Genomic DNA, 24588 nt, shown 5'->3' with positions numbered 1-24588 from the left:
GCATGACTTCACTACAAATGTAATGGATTCGAAATCTTTATTTTTGTGTATGAAACGATGTGACAAAAGAGATTTTGCGTCTTAACAAAAAGAGATAATTGAATGAAGTCAAAGAAGGAATTGTAGAACTTGCTGAGATTCATTAATTCAATGATAATAATGGTGATGTTTATTATCTACTATTTTAAAAAAAATAACGAAAATGCAAATAATAACACTACGTTGAACTAAATTACTTCTAAAAGGATACTAAATTCACTTAACTGAAAGGTATTAATATATTTTTCTCTGCAAAATTTTCCTGGCTTTCGAATGAAATGAAGAAAAAGTACAATAAGTGCCATACTTTTTCAATTAGAGCTAGTATTAGTGAAGTTGAGATAAAAATATCCAAATTCAATAACCCAAGCACATGAAAACAAGAAAAGATAAGTTTATTATGCCAAAGAACGAATTATGCAGCTCTTCAAGACTAACAATTTGATTTATTAAGATTTTCGAGAAATGAACGAAAAATCGATCAAAATTGTTCAATTTTAAATAAATTACTTTTAAAAGGTTACTTAACCTCATTAGCTGAGACATGTGAGGACACCATTCTCTGGGAAATTTCTTCATCTATCCAATGTACCTAAAAGATTTGAAATGAACAGCATACTTTATTAGTAAGAGGTATTCTAAGATAACTAAGTTTTTAACACAAAAAGTTCAATAACTTAGCAACGGTAGAGATTTTATGATATGTGCTAAACGATTTTTTTTCTCCAAATATGACAGTCAATCACTCCTCAAGAGATTCTTAACCATGAATCAAACACCCTGTTTGATTCATCAGACCTGTTTGATCTAATGTATCAGATAAAATCTTTTGTCACTTTCATTTGGTTTGCAGAATTATTATTTTAAGATTTTTATTGTGCACGGTATATACTCAGGATTTTTTACGCACCGCGTCAATTTAAAAATCCGCGTAAAATTCTGCGCAAAAAGACTTCAGTGCTCGCATTTCGTTCATTGTACATCACCAAAGCTTGAAGAAAACGATTAAAAATAATTTAAAGTTTCCGAGTACTAGATACTGCATGTTTGAATGTTGTAGGAAGCCACTATCAGTTCAAAGCAGTACCAGTGGATGCAGATAGACTTAAAATAGACTGAATTTGTTTTGTCAGGTAACTTACACATTATTTGTGTGAACGATGGGCCAAAACAGGATTGAGCGGTCTGCCAATAATAGCACCCAATGCCAATGAGAGTCCCCTGCCAATATTAGCACCAGGCCACATAAATAATTTCACAGGGCCAACTTAAACCCGCCTGATGGTTTATTTCTTAGAAAGGTGCATCTCATTCATGTCAGACCTTCAGGGGGAGCCGGATGATTTCCCCCAAGTGATTCAGGTGATTCGTAGTTACACTGCCTAAGCTCGACTCCTGCCAGCAGAAGACAAAAGATTAGCCTCTTAATATTTTAAGCCTGTTTCTAATGACCCTGTCACTTCCAGTTTTCCGAACTGTACATTTCACATCCTTGCTCTCGCTTAAGTATTATAGCTCTAAATTTCCATAACTTTTCCTACTCAGTATTTACTCACCTTACCGTTCAAGCTAGAACCTTGTTGTCTCTTGCTGTATGCAGAAGCCGTCTCCACTCCACTCGGTCTATTGCTACTTGTCGCCAGCCTCGCAGTCTTTGAAGGGTCCGCAGTAATCTCTAGCTAATTGAATGTCGTTAAAATGTGAAAAATAATTGTTTATAATAAAGTGAAATAAAAAGGTGTTCTGGACTTCTTTTCTAGCCGAAAGTAAAACCACATATACTACTTTTAGTACCAAACAACAGGCCGCCGTCAAAAAAGGCACACCTTTTGTAACTAAGTTATTCCGCGCTGAACGTTGTCGAGCTCGGATTTCGAACAGCGGATTGAAAGCGTAAACAGTTTGCGATCTCGCTACCCCTCATGGACCATCATGTCTGTGCGCCGGTTGTTTTGTATTGCAGGTTCAGCTAGTAAACAATGGGTTGTTTTAGGTCGTTACACTAAATAATTTATCAGCAGACCGTGTTTGGCCGGAGCTCCACTTCTTGCTTCTGCGACTCACTCATCTCGATAGTTTTCCAGTAACAAGTAAAAGTAAATCATTTTAATACAATCAAATCAAATCAAAAGTAAATCAATACCTTACATTGGAAAGTTGAAGACAGAGTTGCACAAAATCATGACTATCACTTTTTCTTCAAAATGTACGCAAAGCTTCAGTCACAAATCAAAATGATCGTCTTTTTCAATTGAGAGAACTTGAGCAACCGAAACTGAGCATAGTGAGTACCAACAACAGTGACGAGGGAGAGTGAGAAAAAAAATGACGGGGCGCAGACAGTCGAGTCAAGTGACAACACACAATGATAATTTCTCTTTCCTTTTTGTCTACCACGCGAATTCAACAAGCGTAGTTTTTATTCACTAAATAATCACCATATACGATTCAATCACTAGTCAGTGTTAATTGACCCTTCGCATTTGCCTTAAATTCGATCGAAATCAGCAACATACTGATAGTCAAATTTAAATGATACTTATAGCTTTTATGCTCCTGAATTGGTAGTAATGCATTTTGTTTTTTGACCTGGTTTACTGCAAAAATATTTATCAACAGACAGAGCATATTTTTAACTAACCGAACATATCAACATGATCAAAACACAACATATATTTCTTTTGATTTCCTTGCATTTTAACCCTGCCTACTGTGATTGAGTACTCTAGACTAGAAGTTAGTTTTATGTTATTAGGGAATCCCATAGAATACAGAATGAATATTATTAAATATGACATTACATGAGCAATTTACGTGGCTTACAACTCTTATCAAAACGGTGACGGAAAATGAAAGACAATATTTCTCAAACAATTTTCGGTTAGCAACCAAACCAATTGTTTAATAGGTTTTGTATTTGAACTGTAATATTGAATTCAAGGCTTGCATCGTGCAGAATTTAAAATTTCCTTTCCTAGGCTTAATGACAATAATTTTCAAAACTGACTGTCATCGAGAGGCTTCAGTCAAACTGAGTGAACAGAAGAGCGAAAAGACAGAACATTTTTTTCGCAAAGGTACTCACTTAATATGACTGACACTATATGATGCTGTCACAGTGTGAGAACTTATACGGAAAGAGAGTCGAATATGAGTACTTGCGACCGTGTAGGAAGGTTTTCTGTTTACGGTTACCGAATGCAGCACTGGTTGAAGAATTAAGTTTCAACTTCCTCTCATCAGTACCTGACACTGGTTTGTGCCTTTCAGGCACAAATTGGTGCAAACTTATTCTTTTGAGAGAAATATCACTTCAAAGGCTAGTCAAGTAGTTACTGAAACGAGCACACGTACCAGCTGCTAATACTAATTATTTATTAATCTGTTCTTATGCTGTTTAGTAATCGAGATAATAAATTAATCGATTAATATTGATCGATTAATCGGACTAGTCAATTGATATGAAAACATATTCTATTATTGGTTAATGAATTAATCTAAAAAATCAGACACCCCTATTCAGGATATCATTGACACGAATACGTATGTCCTTCAATATTTTGAGCTTTTGACGTTTCCACATTTTGCTTTCATTAATCTAACCATTTGAAATTACGCTCTGTTTGACATAATGACCTTTTGGCATTTTGTTGAGATAGCTTCTCTCGTCTCTTTGATACAAAAAGGTTCCGAGGTGAAATATTGAAAACAGGAGAATAAGGCAACATAATATTGTTTTGTTTTATTTTATGTTCATCAGAAATTGGGTCTGGGTCATATCCTGGAATACTGTTTACCCCGAAGGTAGTTTCACCGAATGGGTCATTTCGCCTAATATTAATTCGCCGAAGATTATTTTACCGACTTTTCCGTTTTGCCGAATTCAGTTTTAGTTGAATGGGTGTACTAAAATCAATTTCAATGGTTGAATAATATTAAGGGTCAATTGATATTTAAATTTGTTCTCATTCAATATTAAAATCATGTCAATGTAAATGCTAAATAATATTGCCTCTTAATGTGACTACGCGGCATTAGTCGCGTGCTGTCCGACATCGTTCCACTCCGTCGGACCTAAACTAATTCAAACTCCTAAGTTTGCGTAAGCCGGGAAAACGAATGGATCACAGGTTTGCTTGCCAGGTGTCGCCGGTACTGAAGCCGGGTCGGTGGCAGCCACATTCAACAGATCATCAGCGGCTTGCCGTAGTTCCGTAGTTTCGATTCCATGGCCCAGGTTATGCGTCCAAACCGCATCGCACTGGCTTCGCCATATACACTATTACAGGTAACAGTATGCATTACTCCTTTGAATCATACGGGCATACAACTACCAGCACCAATATTACATTAAAACCCTGTGTCAGAAAATGCAATGAATTTCGATTTGTTAGTTTTCTTCACGTTTTGTGTATCTTGACGGAAAAGATGCCAACAAGAAACTATTCAACAAATACTACACAGAAAGTACTGACGAAAGTTCAAACATAGAGTGTGTAAGTGAAAACGAAAATTCCTTGAGAATAGCTGGTGGCCATTTGAAAACACCCTTTGTTAATCCTGTATGGTCGACGGCTCCGCGAACGTTCTTTAAGGCTTAATAGAGGTCGATTTGAATACCGATGCCAAAAATAATGCTGATAAGTCTTCAATACAAACCATAGCCATCTAATGAAGCTAGTCAACTTCCGGACCAAAGATTATTACATTACATCAATCGTTATTCCGCTTGATCTAACTAAACAACACTCGGGCGTGTACGAAGAAGTATTTCGTGTACGTACACGCCCGGGAAGTAGAGATTAATGGTGTAGTATCCGAGAGGGGTCTTAATTGCGTAATATGGAGTTGGTTCCTTCCAGAACCCGTCGCTTCAATCAGTAAAAATTTGGTATGCAAGCAATTGCGTTCAGCAAAAATCGAGAAGTATAAGCCCCGACGAACCGACGTGACAGAGGCATTCGAAAAGTGTCCCATACAAAATAACGATTGTTTTGAAATGAAGCGATCACTACTGTCAAATTACGACAGATCGCTCCGCCATGTTTGAATCCAGGCGGGCTACTCGATAGGTATACTGATATTACAGAAGGTGTGCGATTCCCTCAGCTACGTATGTAGTGGTAATATGCATCAAGATAGTATTCAGCACTCATTGAAAATGCATGTATTTTGTTACTTTTTTGCTTGTAACGGGCAGTTTTGTTAAATAGTACATACATGGGATAATAAAAAGATGGAAAAACGATCTTCAACATGCTAAAAGAAAGTTTGTTCGTATTAGCATACCTGTTATAACGTCGATACACCTTGGTTTTTGCGCACTGTTGTGTTTTCGATGAAGACTACCACGCGAACCATTATACAGATGCCACTAGTGTAACAACGTATTTTATTTTAAACAATTAGGACAACATCTGACGCATTTTTTGTTCCATGTGGCACGTCGGGTCGTCGATGGTATAAGAACAACTTATTTTCCATCAGCCTCATTTCGAGTTTTTTGCCGGATCTTGTTCCTCAAAACATCTAACTCTTGTGTCTCGTGCCGAGGGACATGAACTGCCGTCGTTGCAAACAATGTGGCCATAGAGTTAATTATTATAGAAATAAGGCACTGTGTGGAAAATGCAAAGATCATCGTGAGAAGTTTTCCTTCGGTGGACAGACTGCGCTTGAATTGTTGACATATCCCGCATTTAAATTATACGGGGAAAACTGAAGCACTGTTTTAAGAAACGCTCCGAGAAGATATCGTAAAGAGGGCTACGCCATTGAGGGAACATCTTTTAATGTACCTATAAATTTTCGAAAGAGGAGAATCATTTCCTTTACTAAGCATCCTCGTAAAGACCTAAGAGTGTCCCGTGATGAGTGCTGCTATAAAACCGAAATAAATGCATCAGTCCTATTAGTTTCGTAGGTTTTACACAATGCATAAATGTATAATGCAAATTTGCCTTATGTAAAATCTGGTTAACTTCCGACGTAGATCTTCCACAATTTTAACTTTATTCGAAAAAAACACTAAGTAGGAGCATTTTGGGGATCAAAAAGTGCAAATTTATGAGTCGGATCAGTTTTTGCTCGATACCAGGTATCGAAGTTTTCGCTTATCCAGTCCGAATTAAAAGCAAAGACTTATTGTCATTGCTTCCGTATACATCGCACCCATGCTGGTTCTATAAGACTTCAACTCCCACGGTAACCATGGGGTTGTCTTCACGTCTGTACATGATCTATCATACTGCATCATATTCGCGACTTACTCCACCAGCTCGGCCAAGCGCGTTAGATTTATCATTGTACTCGACCTTGCTACAATTAGTGTGCCCATTGAATGAAAGAGCTACGCGTCCGCTGTACCCGAAACAATCGAATCAAAACAAGCAATTCCTCCGGTGGAAGCGTTGAACTTTTTGACTGGCTTGATTCACTACACTGCGATTAAAGGTCAAACGAAACGAGTACCGGGCGCGAACAATCTTCGACGGTCTCCCACTCCGTGATGGGTTCCGAATTGTACGCGGACTTTCTGAACATCGGATTGCACTTTTTTTTCGAATATACGCGACGTTGGAAACGCAAACGAAAAACTCAAAAATAGCTGCAAAACGCAGTTATTGACACCGGTTCGTAGACAGATTAACGATTGAAACAATATTTCGTCTGGTGGCTAGGCCTTACGTTGTGTACTCGATTAAACCTTTGATAGGAATACACGGAATCCATTTACGGCAACAACGGCACGATGAAATGATAAAACAGCATATAAACGTCATGATTGTTCTTTAAACACACAAATTTATCTGACAGCTAATATGCTGGCGCTAAGCATTGTAGTGCGCAGCTCACCGTAACGTTCATCAAATAATGAGAGCTATGCTCAGCTTCTATGCTAATTATTATCACAGTAGCGGTGAGTTTGTGCTGCAAACATTCTCCCACAAAGCTGGTTTTATATTTACCTATCAACAGCCACGCCCATATCGTTACAGTTTCAATGAGGCTCTCCGTTTGCTGGAGCATGGAAAGCACTCCTTGTTTTTTCTTGTCCATTTCGAGTAATAATAAAGGCGACACGTAGCTTATTTATATTCATAAAAAATCGCGCAGTTTTTCAGTATTTATTGTCAGAGAACGCTCGAGAGTTGGCAAATTTCGTGGGACAATGTATATTTAGGAATTTTAAAGATATCAACAACTCTTAATTAAAGGGGATGGATGAAGGTCGTGACTTCCTTCAGCTTGTATCTCCCGGTCATGTTCAATAATTGTACATTGAATGCGCATTTCTGGCGTATTCAGGTCGTAGATAGCGGCCTTTGCGCTTGTGGTGACGGTGATCGCAACATTGAACATGTTGTCTGGTCGTGCGGCTATTGTGCTAGTCTCCGTTAAACGAATTCCTTCGGCCTTGTTCCAGTACGAGATGGGCTGACTATCCTCGATCTCTCCTATATGTCTCTCATATAGATATTTTTAAACACGACAGTGATACAAATTTAGTCATCTCTTATCTTTTGGTTGACTTGCTAACAGCTACCTGGTAATCTGATCCCAAGACTTCCCAGCAGATTCAAGGAGGCGATCCGGTTCATGATGTCTTGACAATGATCTTCCGTTTGTCAAAAAACTCCAAGTTTAATTTCTTTTTTCCTTGTCATTGTTGTCCGCCCTCTCTTCACTTTCCCTGATACGGTCTCTGCTACTGATATTGGAATCAACCCCTCTTGAGTATGTCTATTGTCTTTCTTATAAACATCTACTAGTGTTTCTCCTTGTTTCAATTTTCAATCAATATTATTCTTGTTAAAAATCTGTTTTTAAAAATATTTCTAACTGCATCCTTTAGTCTGAATAAAATTGCATTAATATTTTTTGTACATCGATCTGAACTACTTGTTTTGAGATGTAGATGTGTCAAAATGTATTCCCCTTAGCATAAATATAAAAAATAATTTCAAATTTCAAACCAATCCTAAATATTATCCCATATTTTCAAGAAATTTAAATTGTAAAGCAAAGGAATTTGTAAAATTGTGAAATTGTTGTACATCGAGAATTTCAGACGAATGCATTTTGTGCGCGAGACACATATTTGGTTTATCTCAGGTTTTGGTTTGTTCCAAACTTTCCAGTGGGTAATTCCCCCCTCGGTAATTTTCGAGTAGGTAGTAGTACCCATACTACCCAAGTGTTCCGCCGGCCCCGAACGAAATAGCCCATTCGGCATAACGACTATCGATGAAATAACCCGTCCCCACAGAAATGGTTCGAGTAAAAAATTCAATTCAAAAACTAAAACCCAAAAAACAAAGCCTTTATATTACAATCGTTTGAGCTGTCCTGAACACAATTCATGTAAAACACGACCACATTATTTTGCCTCATGGACAGTGAACCTATCTATGCTCTCCACAAATCATACCGTCTGCTACACTAGCCGGTTGGATTGCAGTCTATAGTTGTCTAGTTATACACCCATTACATACTGGCATTATCCAGTCCGTCAATCGAAAAATTGTGGTACAGAAATCAGCAAAATATAGCTACGTGCCAGACTTTTTGCGTGCAACGATATAATCAACCAAATGAAAGCTTTACAGAAAGGGAGAGAAAAAAAAATCATGTCCCTGATGATGATTATCCATCCGGTGGCTTTAGTGGGTGAATAAGCGGAAAACTTTCATACGATCGGAGTGCACATCAGCGAAATTACCAATCTCACCGCAGTTGGCGGTGGTGGTATGATATCCGTTTGGTAACCGACTGACAACCAGCAACTGGTGTAGGTTGCGAATTTTTCCCGAAATGTTTGGAATAGCGGGAATCGGGCAGATTGGATTACGATAGGTATTTTCATGTGCATGTTGAAAATTCCAACGTTTGTACCACGTAATGGATTACTTTTTTCGCTTTGGTTTTCCAACTTCATACGGTTATGTTCCACCGGGGAGACTATGGGATATCGATGAGTCTCACCGTAGAGAAATGGTATTTTCTCCAATAATTCGGTAGTAATTGTGCGAAATGCACATATCTGCGGAATAATAATCTATTGATGTACCCGAAGCGAGAAAAAGGATTATTGTTTCGGCACATAATGCAGCATCTGAAAACGAAGTACCGAGAAGCATAATCTTGTGTAATTTCTTGACTGTATTGCGCCCAAGCTGGTATAAATCGAAATCAATCCATAATGTGGAAAGACTGGAATGGCTAATTAATTCCATTGAAAAAGATATTATCAGGGAACAGCAGGTTGGTATCCTTTGTTTCCACCTACTCACTCGTTGTATATATGTACGTACATAGTGGGTCTGTACATGAAGCATCATAAAAGGAGAATTCCCTCAGGTACCGGAACCATGTAGACGATAAGAAACAGGAACAATGGCGCACGGTACATGGCTCAAAGTCTATTATAAAATATGAATTTCAGCGTTGTTCATTGTCATGATTCGCTGCCATGAAAATCATACGATCTTATTCTAGCACTATTTAGCCAACTTTGACAAAGGATTCACTGGTGCCTATAACAAAGGGCCTTGATATCAAATGTATGACCCTTTTGATCTTTGAATGTCAACCAGTGGGAAAGGCATAGATTTACAGCTTCATCTATCTCACGTCAACAGTCTCCCATTTACTTTTCTTGCGATTATGTGGATGTTTTTTTTTCAACTAGTGTCTAGTGTTGACAACACAATGCACCGCGCGAATCCACCAAATTGTGAGAGTGAAGAGGAATTACAAAAGGTGTGGTCTGACAACACACTTGAGAAAAATCAGTCAAATTTAGGTCTCTCAAGCATCAAAATCGATACATTGTTTTTGATATCTTTTTTTCTTTTTTTTATTTCGACTATGTTAGTCACATTTTCTTTTTTACATTTTAACGACATTCAATTAGCAAGAGATTACTGGGTAGGGAAAGTTATGAAAATTAGAGCCATAGTACTCAAGTGAGAGCAAGGATGTAAAGTAAACAGATCGGAAAACTAGAAGTGGCAGGGTCATTAGAACAGGCTTAATATCGTACGGGCTTAATCTTTGTCTTCTGTTAATGAGGGTCGAGCTTAGGCAATATAACTACGAATCACCCGAGCTCACTAACATGTATCCTGGTATCGATAGACGTGTCCATCTTTACCGTATAGTTCCATATATATCATTCCACATATAATTTTACTTTAGATTGAACCTCATTTTAAGTAGATAATTTTATCGAGTGGCATACCGGAATGATGAATTTATATCACTTAGGTTTATTCTTGAAAGACTGAGACGGTTGTCTAACAAGTTTTTTTGAACGGACTGTACAATTAACATGATTTCCGGTTTTATTCCAAGACCTTTTCAATACAAAGAACGTAGAAGATTTTTGGAAAAGTGGAAAAAACGGATATTGAAAATCCCTTTGGCCGGCACTTCTAACAATAAGAATGTTTTTGGAACAGGATTAACGAGTAGACGCCAAATGTCTATGTTTGACGCCATTTTGAAAACCAAGATGGCAACTTCCGGTTTCATAATTTCTCTAAAACCCAATCAATATGGGTATATTAGGAACGGGGTTGATGAGTAGACGCCAAATAGCGATGTCTGAGACCATTTTGGAAACCAAGACGGCAACTTCCGGTTAAGCGAAATTAGTGTAAAATCAATAAATATGGGTATTTTTGGAACGGGCTTAACGATTAAAACTACGATGGCAACTTATGGCATTTTTCGTTTTTGGCAGTGCACTATACCGGTTTAGTCGGTGCTACACTCATTCAAACTTGGGTGTAGGCAGTCTATCTCTTTCTTTGCACTACACCGGTGTAGCACCAAGAAAAAACGAAAACGCTATTAGATTTAGCAAAATTTACCATAACCACAACAATTTGGGATTTTTTGGAATAGCTTTGATGAATAGATATCGGAAACAAATAAATATGGGTATTTTTGAAATGAGCTTGACGAATAGACGCCGAATATCGATGTCTAACGCCATGCTGAAAACCAAAATGACGACTTCTTGTCTAATGGAATACTCTAAAACCCAATAAATATTGATATTGCGGAGCAAATACCAAATATCCAGAACAACTTTGCATTTTAAAGTTTTTTTGTTTGAAAACTTAGGTTTTTTTGTTTGAAAACTTAGGTTTTTCAATGAAACTTCACATGTTTGCCCCTAGGGAGTACTTTAGACATTCAAATATTACCAAAAGTGAGAATCTGATGGATAATTTAATTGTGTACAACTTTGTAGAGAACTACATTGCGATCTAAAATCGCCAGAGAAAGCTATTAATTTTTTATCAAAGTTTCTAGATTCCAAAAACATTTTCATTTTTAAAAAAATGGTTTGCCTTATTTTAACAGTGTGCTCAGAAGAACCTGAATGTTGACAAAGTCCCACTTTTAAGCGGAAAAAACATAATTCCAGATTCCACCGTTTTATGCGCTCCAATGATATTTTAGGAGCAAGGAGATATAGAGAAGAGTAGATAAAATTTGAACGAAATTAATACTCTTTGGAAAGATGCTGGGTAATGCAGCAAAAAGAAAGTTTTTTTTCTGTCACAGATATATTTGTTTCTTCTTTTTTATTCCTTCACTACTTCTGGAGTATGCTTGATGTAATCTTGAGTCAAACTTTTTGCTGGTTAGCATCTTGTGGGATATATTTGGCCTAAATTTTAACATTATATTTGATCAAAATCGATTAGATATTCAGTCATTTGATTTGATTTCGATTGAGAATCCTGATTGACAGTTTCACGAAGGATAGAAAAATAATTCGATGAGATTTATGTTCAAGTTTGTTAACTTTTGGGAATCGCTGTATATTGAACAAAAATCGCAATAATGAATGAGGTTTAAAGGTTTTATCTATTGTACGAAAATAGCGATCTCAATATTAAAGTATATATAGAAAGTATCACCTTTACCCGAAAGACATGTTGTTAATGTCTCCAGATTCTGAACTGAGCTGGCAACTCTGTCTTCTTGATATGTTGTCTTTGCTCTTATCCCATATTATGAGGGAAATCTTCAATAAACAGACTTGTATTACTTTGAAAATTTACTGAATGTATGGTCCAGCATAATATTTTCTTGTTCGTTTTCTGTTGTGATCCGTGTTCAACGAGTAACGACTCCGGAATTTATTCTTAAAGGAAATTATGAAACTTGGTTTTGTTCTTTTTTCTAAGATAAGATTGCGCAGTGTGTTCGATTTGGAAATAAAATTTGAGACAGCAAAAATCTGCATTATAAATTCTGATGAAATGAATCTATCCCAAAAGATAACAAACATGGATCCAACACTCGAAGATCTTTTTTCTCTTTCAATCACCTTTTAATGTTGATAATGTTGACAAGATTCTCAACCCAAAGTTGCAATAAAATCCGTCGTTTATTACAATGACTCAAACTGTCTACTTTAGTTCATTCAAATATAAATCTTTGAATTTAAGCCAATTGTATTTTACCAGGCAGGATAGAATCTGGAAGAAGGGTCATTCTAGTTTACATTAGCTATCTCCTAGAGCGAGAAAAGAAATGAAAAAGGCATAATAAAATCCATTACTACATTAATCAACATCTTGAAAAGGTGTAAGATTATCGAATATATTTGGTCAATACCTTTCCACACCTCCTTGTTAATAAAGTGTCATTTTCGCCCAAGACTCGGAGAAATATGAAAATATATTTTTTCTGCTGAGAACGGGACTTTGTATACATTGAAATTTATCTGAATTTACTGTTCATTTAAACCCAACAATTATTGTAAGTCCTTGTTAATGGACTTCTTAATCCAACGGCCCCGCACACGCCTAAAAATTTTAATAACTTTCTCGGGTGTTTTTACATCGATTTATAACATTCTACGAAGTTGTAGACAATGAAATTGTTCATTAGATTCTCACTTTTAGTATTTTTTGAATGTCTATAGTACCAATTAGTAGCAAAAATGCGAATTAATTTCATTAAAAAACTTAAATTTTCAATCAAAAACTTTAAAATAAAAAGTTGTTCTAGACCCTTCGACAGAATATTTTAATTTTACTTTCAAATGAAAGGAAAACGTCCATTCTTTCGTATCCTGAAGTTTTACAGATACCGAATTTTTTTGAATAAAGTTGTTCGACAAAGACACCGTGATTGGTCTTAAATGGCTTTGTAAGAAAAATGAAAAAACTACAAAGCATGCTATTTCATATGGCAGCAACAGTATTTAATGTTCAGTGCCCGAATCGAAGATAATTCTATTTGAAAAAGTTATATTTTTTATATAAAAGTTCTTATAACTTTAAAACGAAAAAATTATGCGCCCTAAAATAATCTTCAAGGTGTCCAAAGGATACTTTAGCGTAAAATTGAAAACTTAAAAAGTTATAGAAATAAAACCGTTTTTTAAGGAACACCCTAAAGCTTACATTTGAATTTCTCGTGCAATGGAAAATATTAAAACTAGAGCTTGCATGTCTTCAGCAAATTTACCTAAAATATGTTGCTCTACAACTTCATCGAAGACACTAAAGCTCTATCTCAAACCGTTAAAAAGTTCTATTTTAAATATTATTAAATTTAGAACCACCCTAGCATCGGTTTAAACAAATAGAAGGGCCTTGCCAAGTACAACAACTTTGCCAAACATGTTGTAAGGCTAAGTCATTTAATTTTATCAAAAAGTTAAAATTCCTGCTAAATTCGCATTCTGGACCACTGTGCAGTGAGTGCAACACTTTTCCCTAAGTCGACAACATCCTGCAGCTTCTCTGCTGATCACTTTGGAGAGTCTCTTTTCTGGCTGCTACATGCCCAAAATCTGCCTTGTCCTATTAGCCTTCCGACGACAGAATGCTTATGTAATAAGAACAGGTATAAATTCGTTCCTTTGTGCACCGTATCGTAATGTAACTTCAATTTATCTATTAATCTGAGTTTGCGTCCGTAAGTAGTATTATCATAGGGTAATGGGCCGTCGTTCGTCTTTTCATAGTCCGCTGTGGCAATCATTTAAAAAATATTCTGTCAATGTGCATTCTTTGCTAAACAGAACAACGTCCAGGTGGCACCGAACCCTCCCGACACGCCAGAGCTTCGCCCAGTAGAAATAAAACTGGTCAATCGTCAAGCGGAACCTCAAGAAGACGCGAAAGACAGTTATCAGCGAGATGCAGCTCAAGGAAAACTAGCGTTCTGCGGCGAGGAAAGCGACCAATGAGGCAGAGTACAACTTAAAGGAAGAAGTCAAACGAAAGGCTTCGTAATTCGTATTTGCTAAAACGGATGCTTGGTGAATATTTTTTATTTATTCTGCATGAATTGAACTTGCAAACATGATTTTTTTAAGTATAACCGATTGACACACATTCATGTTTGACAACATATTGACTATTACCAGAAAATAATAAATGCTTTGTTTTGATAGACCGCCAAACGTCAGTTTGAAAGAATTTACCTCTCCCATGCTGTTGCCGAGCTTCCCACTTTCTAAAAGGTGCTGTAGAAAACACAAGGACAAAGCAAATTATGGAGACTGCCTTCATTCTTGCTTCAGGAGTAACATATTATAATGGCAGAACTATTTATATGTGCCAACTGCTGATTATACATATTGCGAGTTTCTAGTCTCAGTTCTTTATTAGGAAGAGGTATTCGAATTATCCTAAATTGCGTCAACTAACCAAACAGTTTATTTTACCCCAACCAACATCGGACGTCAAACACCAAAATCACCATTACGTTGCGGTGGCTAAAACCTACATTATTTATTCTAGCTTATGTGATGATTTTGCGCAAATGTTCCCACCACGGAGAATAACCAAATTTGAAGCATACATAATCAATTTAATTACAAACATTGCCTTGCATCAAGCGATAAAACATCCGAGCCGCATAAACCGGGCTTGGAGCGACATTGTGACCGCACAATAAAATCTAAAGCCCGAGCCGTTATCGCTGAATATTGAACGAAACTAATTACCGGTAATGCATTTCATTTCCCATCACCGTGAAGCAGATGTGTCGTTGTAATATTAGATTTATTTGGTATTACATATTTGGAAGATTATTAATCAAGTTTCATTAAAGCTGGCTAAAATTGTAGAGGTTCTGAATTGCTGGCATCTAGCATCGTACACGCCCTCTATTAGATAATCATGTTTTAGGGTATCATTAAACGGGGTATCTTTGATCACCTGGGTATTTTTATGTAACGTACGATAATATGATTCCTTCTAACAAAATCATCGATACAAAATACAAACCATATTCTAAACATGTTCAGCATCTATCGGCAAGCATTATTTCCTCATTTAATGTACCTACCTACTATAAATACAAATTCAAATTGAAAATGAAACTCTGATGCATCGTTTCAATCAGTTCAAACAATTCCTCATATATGAATAAAATCAATCAACGTCAACTGAACTGATTACTTTTTATGAAACCGTAAATATTTTTATCCCGGAGGATATTAGTAAAAAATTAAAACTGCTAAAGGTTATATTAAAAATTTGTTTTCTTCATGAATTGCCACTCTGCAGAAAGGTTTAAATTACTTTCACAGCGGACAATTCAAAAGACATAGTTTCGTTCTCACGATAAAATTTTGCATTCTACGTGACTTTTCTATTATTTCAAAAGATGGGCAGGGTGGTTCTAAATTTATTAAAATATGAAAATCGACTTTCTAATGGTTCGAGATAGAGTTTCACAGTCTATCAAAAAATGGAAGAAAATTTTTTTAACAAACTTTGTCGAAAACACTGGAGTTCTATGTTGTACTTTTCATTCTACAAGGAATTTACCAAAAAATTGAGTGTTTCTAAAAAAATGGTTTTACTCATAAAACTTTTGCAGCTTTGATTTTTCGTTCAGAATTCTTTCAGGTTTTTTGAAGGAGGACAGGTTGTTTTAATATACTCTTGTTATGAAATTTAGAGCCATAGTAATTAAGTGAAAGCAAGGATGTGTGTTTCGTCTAGGGCTATGAAGGCGGTTCGGAATTACCCGCGCAGGGGCTGATCTTCACGAAATAGAAAAAGTAGATCCTCACGGTTCACTATATTTATTGCAACTGATTGAAATTATAGATACATAACAAGTTGGATGTCTTTACTGCTTCAACGGTATGTGTGTGTATCATTCGTGCACTAATAGTATTGAAATGCCAGAGCTCTAAACCGGCTATTTATTCTGCATGGCAACGGTCCGATGATTTTGCGTTGAACTACTAGCGAGACGCAACAATGTGAAATATACATATCTAAACGAAAACTAGAAGTTTTTCGATATGTATATTTCACATTCCAGTCATTAGAAACAGGCCTAAACTATTACGGACTTATCTTTTGTCTTCTGCTGGCGGAAGTCGAGCTTAGGCAGAGTTACTATGAATCGCTCAAGTCCGCCAACATGTCTCACGCCAAAGACAGACTTGTCCCTCTTTACCATGAAAGCCGACATTAGGCTGACTCAAAAATAATTATTTTATCGTGAAGATTCATTAATTTTTTAAAGAAATGTTTGTGCCTCAAATTCCATATTTAATGTTACAATATATTTGAAATTAACTTTATTGCTTATTACGAAGGCTCAAAAATAAGTACTTTGTGCCAAAATTTAAATGATTTTTTCAATAACAATTATGATTCGCCGAAACTTTTTAATATTTAAACAAGTAAATTAATATCTCAATGTGATGCCTCAACGATGATTAATTAGTTTTAACGGGACAAACAAGATGTGTTTGAATAATTGTGGAGCGCTGAATATATTTTGGGCTTACTTGATATGAAAAATGAAACATTCACTAATCAGTAGGGTGGCTAATGATTTTTTCGCAATTGTTTAACTAATACATTTTTAAGCAACTTAGGACGCTTATTTCAGACTGGTTGTCAAACGGTGAGATAACGTGGCTCTCACGTGACTCCTATATCATTCTTCCACGCGAATCTAAGCCTATTGATGACATTTGGTCCTTAGACCGGCAATTACTAGGTGCTATCAGCCTTCTGTTGATACTAGCAAAATGAACAGAACGTGCAAACACTACTGTAAGAATGAACAGTTGTTCTGAGATCATTCTCAATACGACTTTAATCTGACTAGTATCGATGATCAAGGATGCTAAAAATTCGTCTAGTATGCATTTATGAATCTAATTTCATGTTCCGTTATTGCTAATAAACCCATGCATCAGGTTATCATTATAATATATTTCCATTCAGTCGTCGTTATTATCGCTTGTATACGCATATTTTAAAATAATCCGTACGAAGAATAGGAAATATTTTCCTTGATTTACGACATTTCGCGCTATTATAATTATTTGTCTATATTCCGTATTATCAATCCGTGGTTATCAACCCAATAAATAAATCGTAGAGAAGAAATACAAAAGCTACCTGTTAAATACTGTTGCCAAAAATAGTGTTCCTTCAAATTACGCATATAAGATAATCTTTCCTTGGCAATACTCCCACGGTCGGCTGTTTGGAGTTCAAATTGCTTTAATTTAGAAATCAAAGGACATTCCCGGTAGCCGGCTACCCAGAGTTAAACAAATAACTCAAAAACTAAGCAAGATCTTTTCTTTTACGATCGATCATGTACTCGAAGGCTAAACAACTACATAATAAACTATGCTCTGCATAGTTTGCTTGGAGCGAATCCTAGACCTTATATCCATCTAAAACTCCAACACCGCGAAACCTATGGAAGAGTCTGATGAATCGCCGTCCTTCCGTTAAGTAGGTGAAGCATCAACTCTTCCGGTCTATCTTGTCTTTTATCCTCACACGTGAACAATCATAATGTTGAGGTTTTAATGTGGATCAGATTGGTATGAATTCCTACTTTCCATTCCCTAAGCAACTCTCATTCGAAAATCAGCAGTCAAACATGATGACATCAGTACTAGGGGCAGATCACTCTAGGAATGTATAAAAAATTTGCATCAAATTAGAAAAAAATGCATTTAATTTCCATTTTTGCATCAACTTTGCACTCCCTCGCAGAAAAGTTTATTCAAAAAACGTCCTACGCTGATCCACTTTATTCGACGTTTTGTGGAATATAGGGCTAGTTTTTTCGTAGGGTTTTGACGTCTTACACGCAACTCAAAAGACATTGCACGCAACGCAAAATGCATTATGAATTTCTGTTTTGATGGAAATAAATGCATTTAATTTCGCTAATTTTTAAAAATGCATCACAAGTGATCTGCCCCTAAAATCAGTATGTAATCCGCCAAAATAATTGTCACAACGTTACGCAACTTAGAACTCCAATTTATATTTTTCATAAAACGCATTTTAATATGCATTTTTGGACCATGTGAATAAATGAATGGTTTTATTTTGTTTGAGTTATATTGCTCAATCTTAAGATGAATTAATGCAATACAAATTCTAATCGAAACAGCGTTTCCAAATGACAGTCACTGCGTAAGTTATCTTGAAAGAGTTCCAGAAACAGAAAATGACATATTCCACTAGGTAGAAATATTTACTGAAATTTAAACAATCTGAATACTTTCAACATTTAAGAAACCACTTCTTCCTATCGGCTCCTCTCTTTTGTTCACTATAGTTAAACCCTCGTGAATCATCCTCTCAATGTTATTTGAAAGTTGTGCAAGTATTATCGTCATTATTCTAGCTATATAGCTATAAAGCTAAAAAATTTATATCAGATATGACCCTGCAGTTTTTTTAGATTTCGGTTGCCCTTCACAAGTTTTCGCAAAACTTACTTGGACTCATTTGAAAGAGGAAATACATAGTTCTCGAACGAGATTAATCCGCTTGCGGGTATTCGGAGACCTCGTTGTTGCTATGGTATTAGAAGTTCACAGTAAATAAAAGGTCATGACAAACAGTTACCTAAACAATAATTAAACCAACTAGTGATTTTTTGTTGTGATTTAACGATGTAATTAATTCAAATGAATGATTTTGCTGGAGGACTGTATGCAATAAAAGAAATAGTTTCTTCGTTAAACGAAAATAATCGATTGAAGTTCCAATAGTCAAATTATGCGAAAAACGCTGTAATTATATCCTTCAGAAAGCGATCAAAATTTTTTATTTTTCATCCAAATAACCTAAAAATTTGCAAAAATATCACTGATAGCTCAACCAATACGAGAAACATACTAGCGAGAATATCGCGTCTCCTTTATATTTAGATTTAAGTCCGGTTTCTTCCCACGGCTAACAAATTGCTACGTAATAGGTTCGGGTTTTCCAAAAATCTAAAAAAAAGCTAGGTGGGTAATCCCTGTGAAATACCAACCTGGGCAATGGTCAATATTTCGGCAGCGAGATATTCTATTACAGCCGCACGCTATAAGAATGCTCCGGCGTAGTAGCCCTTTCCCAGCAGACGGTGGACACAAAATGAGTGGGATTTTGGTTGTACCTTCACCATTTCTCGTTTATCGTATCCAGACATAGCGAGCATATGTGTGATGTAACCAGCACGATCGTAACACACAAATGAAGCCACACTCGCGTACGACCCCAGATTTTGTACTCGGTTCAGTTTACGCTCAAAGACAAATGGGCTGGCCATCGAATGACATCAGTTTACTTCCATCGCCAAAGAGGTGGAGCTTCGAACAAAAACTGTTCAAGATTGCGGCTCGGTGCATGAAATTAGCGGGAAACAATCACGAACGATTTTCGGTTGGATGTTTTGAAATCGGTTTTTCCATATGTATGCTTCTTTCCGCTCATTGGAAATATAAATAATAGTTGTCGAAGGAAAATATTTTCTTAATTAATTATTTTGAGTGGCTTGATAGCGTTGATAAGGGCTAATTTGTTTGCCAAAGAAAATATTCTCCAAGTGGTAGGTTTATGATCCAATTGGCCCTCGTTATTAGCACGGAGCTACACAAATTAATCCACGGAAACAAACACTAATAATAACCTTCTTTCCCGGTGTTGACATACAGTTTCACAATATCCGAATTGCTTGACTTACTGAAACCGACTGAAATCACAATTCTTTCTGTTCAAGATTTGCGGCTCGCTGCATGAAATTAGCCAATCACGAGTTGGCTTCGGTCGGGTGTTTTAAAATCCGGTCTTTCGTTGTGTTTATGTTCCACTTTCTAACCATCAGAAATAAAAATAATTTCCTCTGTTTGTAGTAGCAGGTAATGACACAAACTGATTCATCCTCCAGCCGTATACAGCTCACAAATATTTCCTTCTTGGTATTGTACAGCCCTCCGTTCGCCCCAAGCAGCACAATATGAATGATAATAGAATGTTTAGTTAGTGCACTATATTGACAGCTATGACCGAACTGAGCTAGAATATATCACCTTTTCCGAGTAGTTTTCGAAAGATTTTTCAAAATACCTTCTTTCGTTATTAATGCATGTTATACATACTACAAACATTAACACTAGATTACTAAAGATATTTTCGACAAAATGGCAAAGAAATTGATTAATTATGTGCAATACGACAAAAGATATCCCGAGCAAACGAAAAGCCCATAATACCCCTATGGTCATGGGGTGTGACATGGGTGTTTGAAATGGGTTCAAACCATGAAAACACCATCACCATAGTCCTGTAGATTCCATATAAAATACCATATGTTGGTGTATTTATCGGTTATTGAGACCATTTTATTGTGTCTTGATAGTTATGAATTTTGTCTCGGGCCATGTTTAAGGTCTTTTCAAGGGGCTATGCGGTGTTTGAACCCATGAGTATTTGCTCGGGATAAACGTTCCAAACCTTACACGATCTTTGTTAGTAAATTTTGAAAAGGGCCCCCTATATTGAAAGGTAAGTCGTTAGTCGCGACAAAAAGTTTCAAATATTCGAAACTATGTGGATAACTTACTCAATAATCAATGTTCTAAAAGTATCAGTTTTGACGGATTAAGTTTGGTTTTCCTTGTTCATTTCAACAATTTGCTTCACGCCAATGACTTTCTTTGGTATACGGGTAAGCTAATTCCCAACTGTAAAAGAAAGAATAAGGCTAAAATGAAATCGGCTGCCCATATTTATAGCTTCGAGTAATTTATACCTTTCTCCTGTTTTCGGAAAAATAGTAACAATTGCTTTGCTTTTTAGGAAGAGTGTACATATCGCCCAGGATAGAGAAAAAAGATGCTGTTCGAGAGCTTAATAAGAAATATTTCACAGTTAATCATTAATAGTTTGTTTGTGATTGCTACCTATCTATTCAAAATTACGGCAATTCAAATAATGTTAAATGATCTGACATGTACATTTGTTTGTTATTCGGACCTTTCATAATTTAGGACAATTTTCTCTAAAGTCATACTTTTTGGAAAAAATAAAATATAATCAAAAACTACCTACCGAAATAAAATGTAATTAAGTCATTTCAAATAAACATAATCAAGATCTATTAGGACATGATGAACCGGGAACTCTGGCAAAGAAGCAAGTAAAGGATGGAAATGACATGCTTAAAAAAGTAAAAATCTCGTCTTTCATGCAAATAAAAAAAAATCATGTAAAATCAAATGTCAAAAGTAATTGATGTAACAAACTGAAATCTTTAAAAACAACTTTCTACGTCTTGCAGTTCCAAAACGCAAACCTCTATCTAGTGCCTAAGTTAACAAATTAATATCGATAGAATATTGTTATGATGTTCCGTTCGTAGTTCCTATCCTTAGGGGATTGTTATCGATACCACCAAGTCAAGCTGAACGAAATGAGCCGCACAAGAGTCTCCCCGCTTCGGATGCAAATAATATGCAAACTTAAAGATGGTGTGAGTGGTTTTCCTAAGTGTAGATAAAATTATCATATCGTTTGCCCTATCTCTCTTCGGTTCGCTTGCGGTTTTTGGTGCTGGAGTATCAATGTTGTTTTAGTCGATCAAACAGGACTCTGTTGTTGGGGGTGGTACGACGTAGCAAACAAACCAAAGTGTACATTAATGAGCTTAAAAGCTAGCGATACGAGCGAGAAGTTAGTATTATAAATTCGAGCAGCACGATTGGAATCATAAATGAGGTTCGCAGAATAGATAGAATGATGTGCGATAGTGACACGATTTCGTAGAGTGCCGTAGAGTGCATTAATCAAACTAAATATCGTTAAGCAAGATGCACACAAAAGCAAACAACTATATGTTAATTGCATTTGGACCCTAAAACTGTATTCGAAAATATAATGAACACAAAATATTACGAGTTCGTCTGTTTTCCGATTTCCTCAAAACTTTCTGCAAATTAAATACTAGTACCAATTCCCGCAATTTCTCCTAAACGCTTTCCTTACAGATTTGTACATTACCGATGACAACCCTTTATTTTAAATTTAACCTCATTTCCTTTATGCTAAATTACGTTTGAATTAGTTTTGGGACTTACGATGTGCTGGTCCAATAATGGCTAGAGTAGTAAAAATAGATTTTCGTGCGACAATTCCCCAACCAGATTTTGAAAATACAGTGAAAACCTGTTTTTATCAGCCCCGAATTTTGTCATCTTTCCGACCCAATTTCGCCATCCATTCAGGGCTATGTCTACTGACTTATGTTCAATACAATACAATACAGCTTCGGGTTATGCATTAGGTACCATCCATTTGAACTTTTTCCATGCTAACTAATCAGCACAATGGTAAAAAAGTTGCAAAAACGATCATTATTGTGTTTTTCGGTTTACTCCATCCCAACTAAAAACACCCATTATTTTGCACAAAAACATGGGACTAAAATATAAATATGGCCAGGCACGAAATTTTCTTCAAACTACTTTTAGAACGTTCCACTGGAAAGATAATTGCATTCCGTATTTTCAAAAACTTCTTATTACACTGCTAGGTGGAGTAAATGTGTTTTTAATTCATCCTAAATCCTTCAAATCTTGGGTACCCTGACCCCAGTCTAGTTTCCCCATGCAGAAAGACCACACTGTACTCGACTGTGCCGAATACCCATTAGTAATTACAATCAGTACTCCGTGTAGATTGCTGCTACGCCAGATCCTTCGACAGATGGACATATTTGCAGCACGATAAAACAAACCGTGGAAATACAAACTGAAATGAAGTGGCCGCTCAACCCAAACACCTACCCTATTCTGCAATTATTGTACCGATGCGGCAAAGTTTACCATTCGCGAACAGATTTTCCGTACCTAAATGTTTGCACACAACAAATCTCCGGCCTGCTGCGAGTAGTACGGTGCTACAACTCAATAGCAGTAGCGCTTGTCTAACAACAAACTAAAACAACGGAACCCCCTGAAGAGCTGATGCTGCCATCATGGGGATGAATTCCCCCATATGAGAGCTAGCCTGGCACCCAAGTGCCTCAAGTGGCAGTGGAGAGGCGTACAAAATGTGCATAGACTTTAATTGGTTAAACTTTTTCAACAACGACTATTGTTTTGCTAACTAATTTAATGTTGTATCCGTTTTATTTGCAGGCAAAAGTGGCAAACTTTAATGGCATTTTGCAAACAGCAGTTTACACATTTGACGCAGATAAGGGGGCTGTCGAACAGAAAGTGTTTATGTTATACATTTTAAATTGCAGTTCACGGTTGTTTTAACTTAAATATCGATACAGTTTATAGAGGTGCAGAACGAAAGTTTAGCGAATTTCGCCGGCATCGCGAAGCCCCTCGGCCCGCTCAACCACAATGCATCTGATTCCCTCCGTATAGAAAAAAGCTAGTGGGATGCAACAAACGAGATTTACAATGTTTCCCCCAGGCTGCAGCAACGAGAAAATTTTCCAACGAATAAAACTTTTCACATTTTGACTTTACGCTACCCCAGTATGTACACGCTCGACTTAGCCTGGATGCCAAGCCAACATCCGTAGCAGTAAAATTTAACCGGTTAAGGATTTAAACACCTCCGGCACAAATCTCCCCAGCAATAGTTAGTACTGTGTCTATAGGTGGAACAGTAAGCTACTCAAATGAAGTGGAACATCGGTGGAAGAATTAGGGGGCTAAAATATATGCACTTGCACCTGAACCCAAACCGACTTTCAACTACGGAAGAACGAAAAGCGGAAAAGATATCGCTATTTTTGTGCTTTTGTAGTCCTATATTACGGAATTGAATATTTCTACTATGTACCTACCAACCAACCAACCACCCAGAAACATACCTACAAATATCACTAAGACGGCTTACATTCATGTTGAAACTTTCTTTTTTTTTGTTACAGCTCCTCATGAGATCTCCTATCTGGTGCTAAGTCAGTCGCCCGCCTTCTTCGCCCAGCGTGCACAGGCAGTGAAGCAAAGCATCCTGGAGCAGCAATCCAAGCTAGCCAAGTTCAATGTAAGTAGGATGAACTAAATCGTTTCCGGCGCTGTTGAAAAAGTGTTTACATTGTCGAGACAATGGTTTTTCAATTGTTTTAGTGATCGCTACGCGTTTCTCCATTGATGCAATGCAAATTTCTTACTTTTTTATTATGCATCCATGACGGGTGCTCCCCATGAACATACTCATAGTGTATTCAAACCTCAGTTGCTTTGCTCTGATTTTTAGGTATCAC

The 24588-nt window shown here is 36.6% G+C and overlaps 1 protein-coding gene across 8 annotated transcripts in view; it reads left to right on the top strand.

The window, feature by feature from the left end:
• LOC131678394 (beta-1,3-glucosyltransferase) overlaps positions 1-24588 on the top strand; it is a 70342-nt gene that overhangs the window by 21332 nt on the left and 24422 nt on the right. For all 8 annotated transcript variants that reach the window (XM_058958539.1, XM_058958538.1, XM_058958533.1 and 5 more), the window contains exon 3: positions 24253-24368. In XM_058958539.1, the coding sequence (XP_058814522.1) occupies positions 24253-24368 (116 nt within the window). The remainder of the gene's footprint in view (positions 1-24252; positions 24369-24588) is intronic.

Source organism: Topomyia yanbarensis, chromosome 2 (genome assembly GCF_030247195.1).
Source record: "Topomyia yanbarensis strain Yona2022 chromosome 2, ASM3024719v1, whole genome shotgun sequence".
Classification (NCBI taxonomy): domain Eukaryota; kingdom Metazoa; phylum Arthropoda; class Insecta; order Diptera; family Culicidae; genus Topomyia; species Topomyia yanbarensis.
Note: the sequence above shows the minus strand (reverse complement) of the source record. Positions and strands in the feature narration are given on the sequence as shown.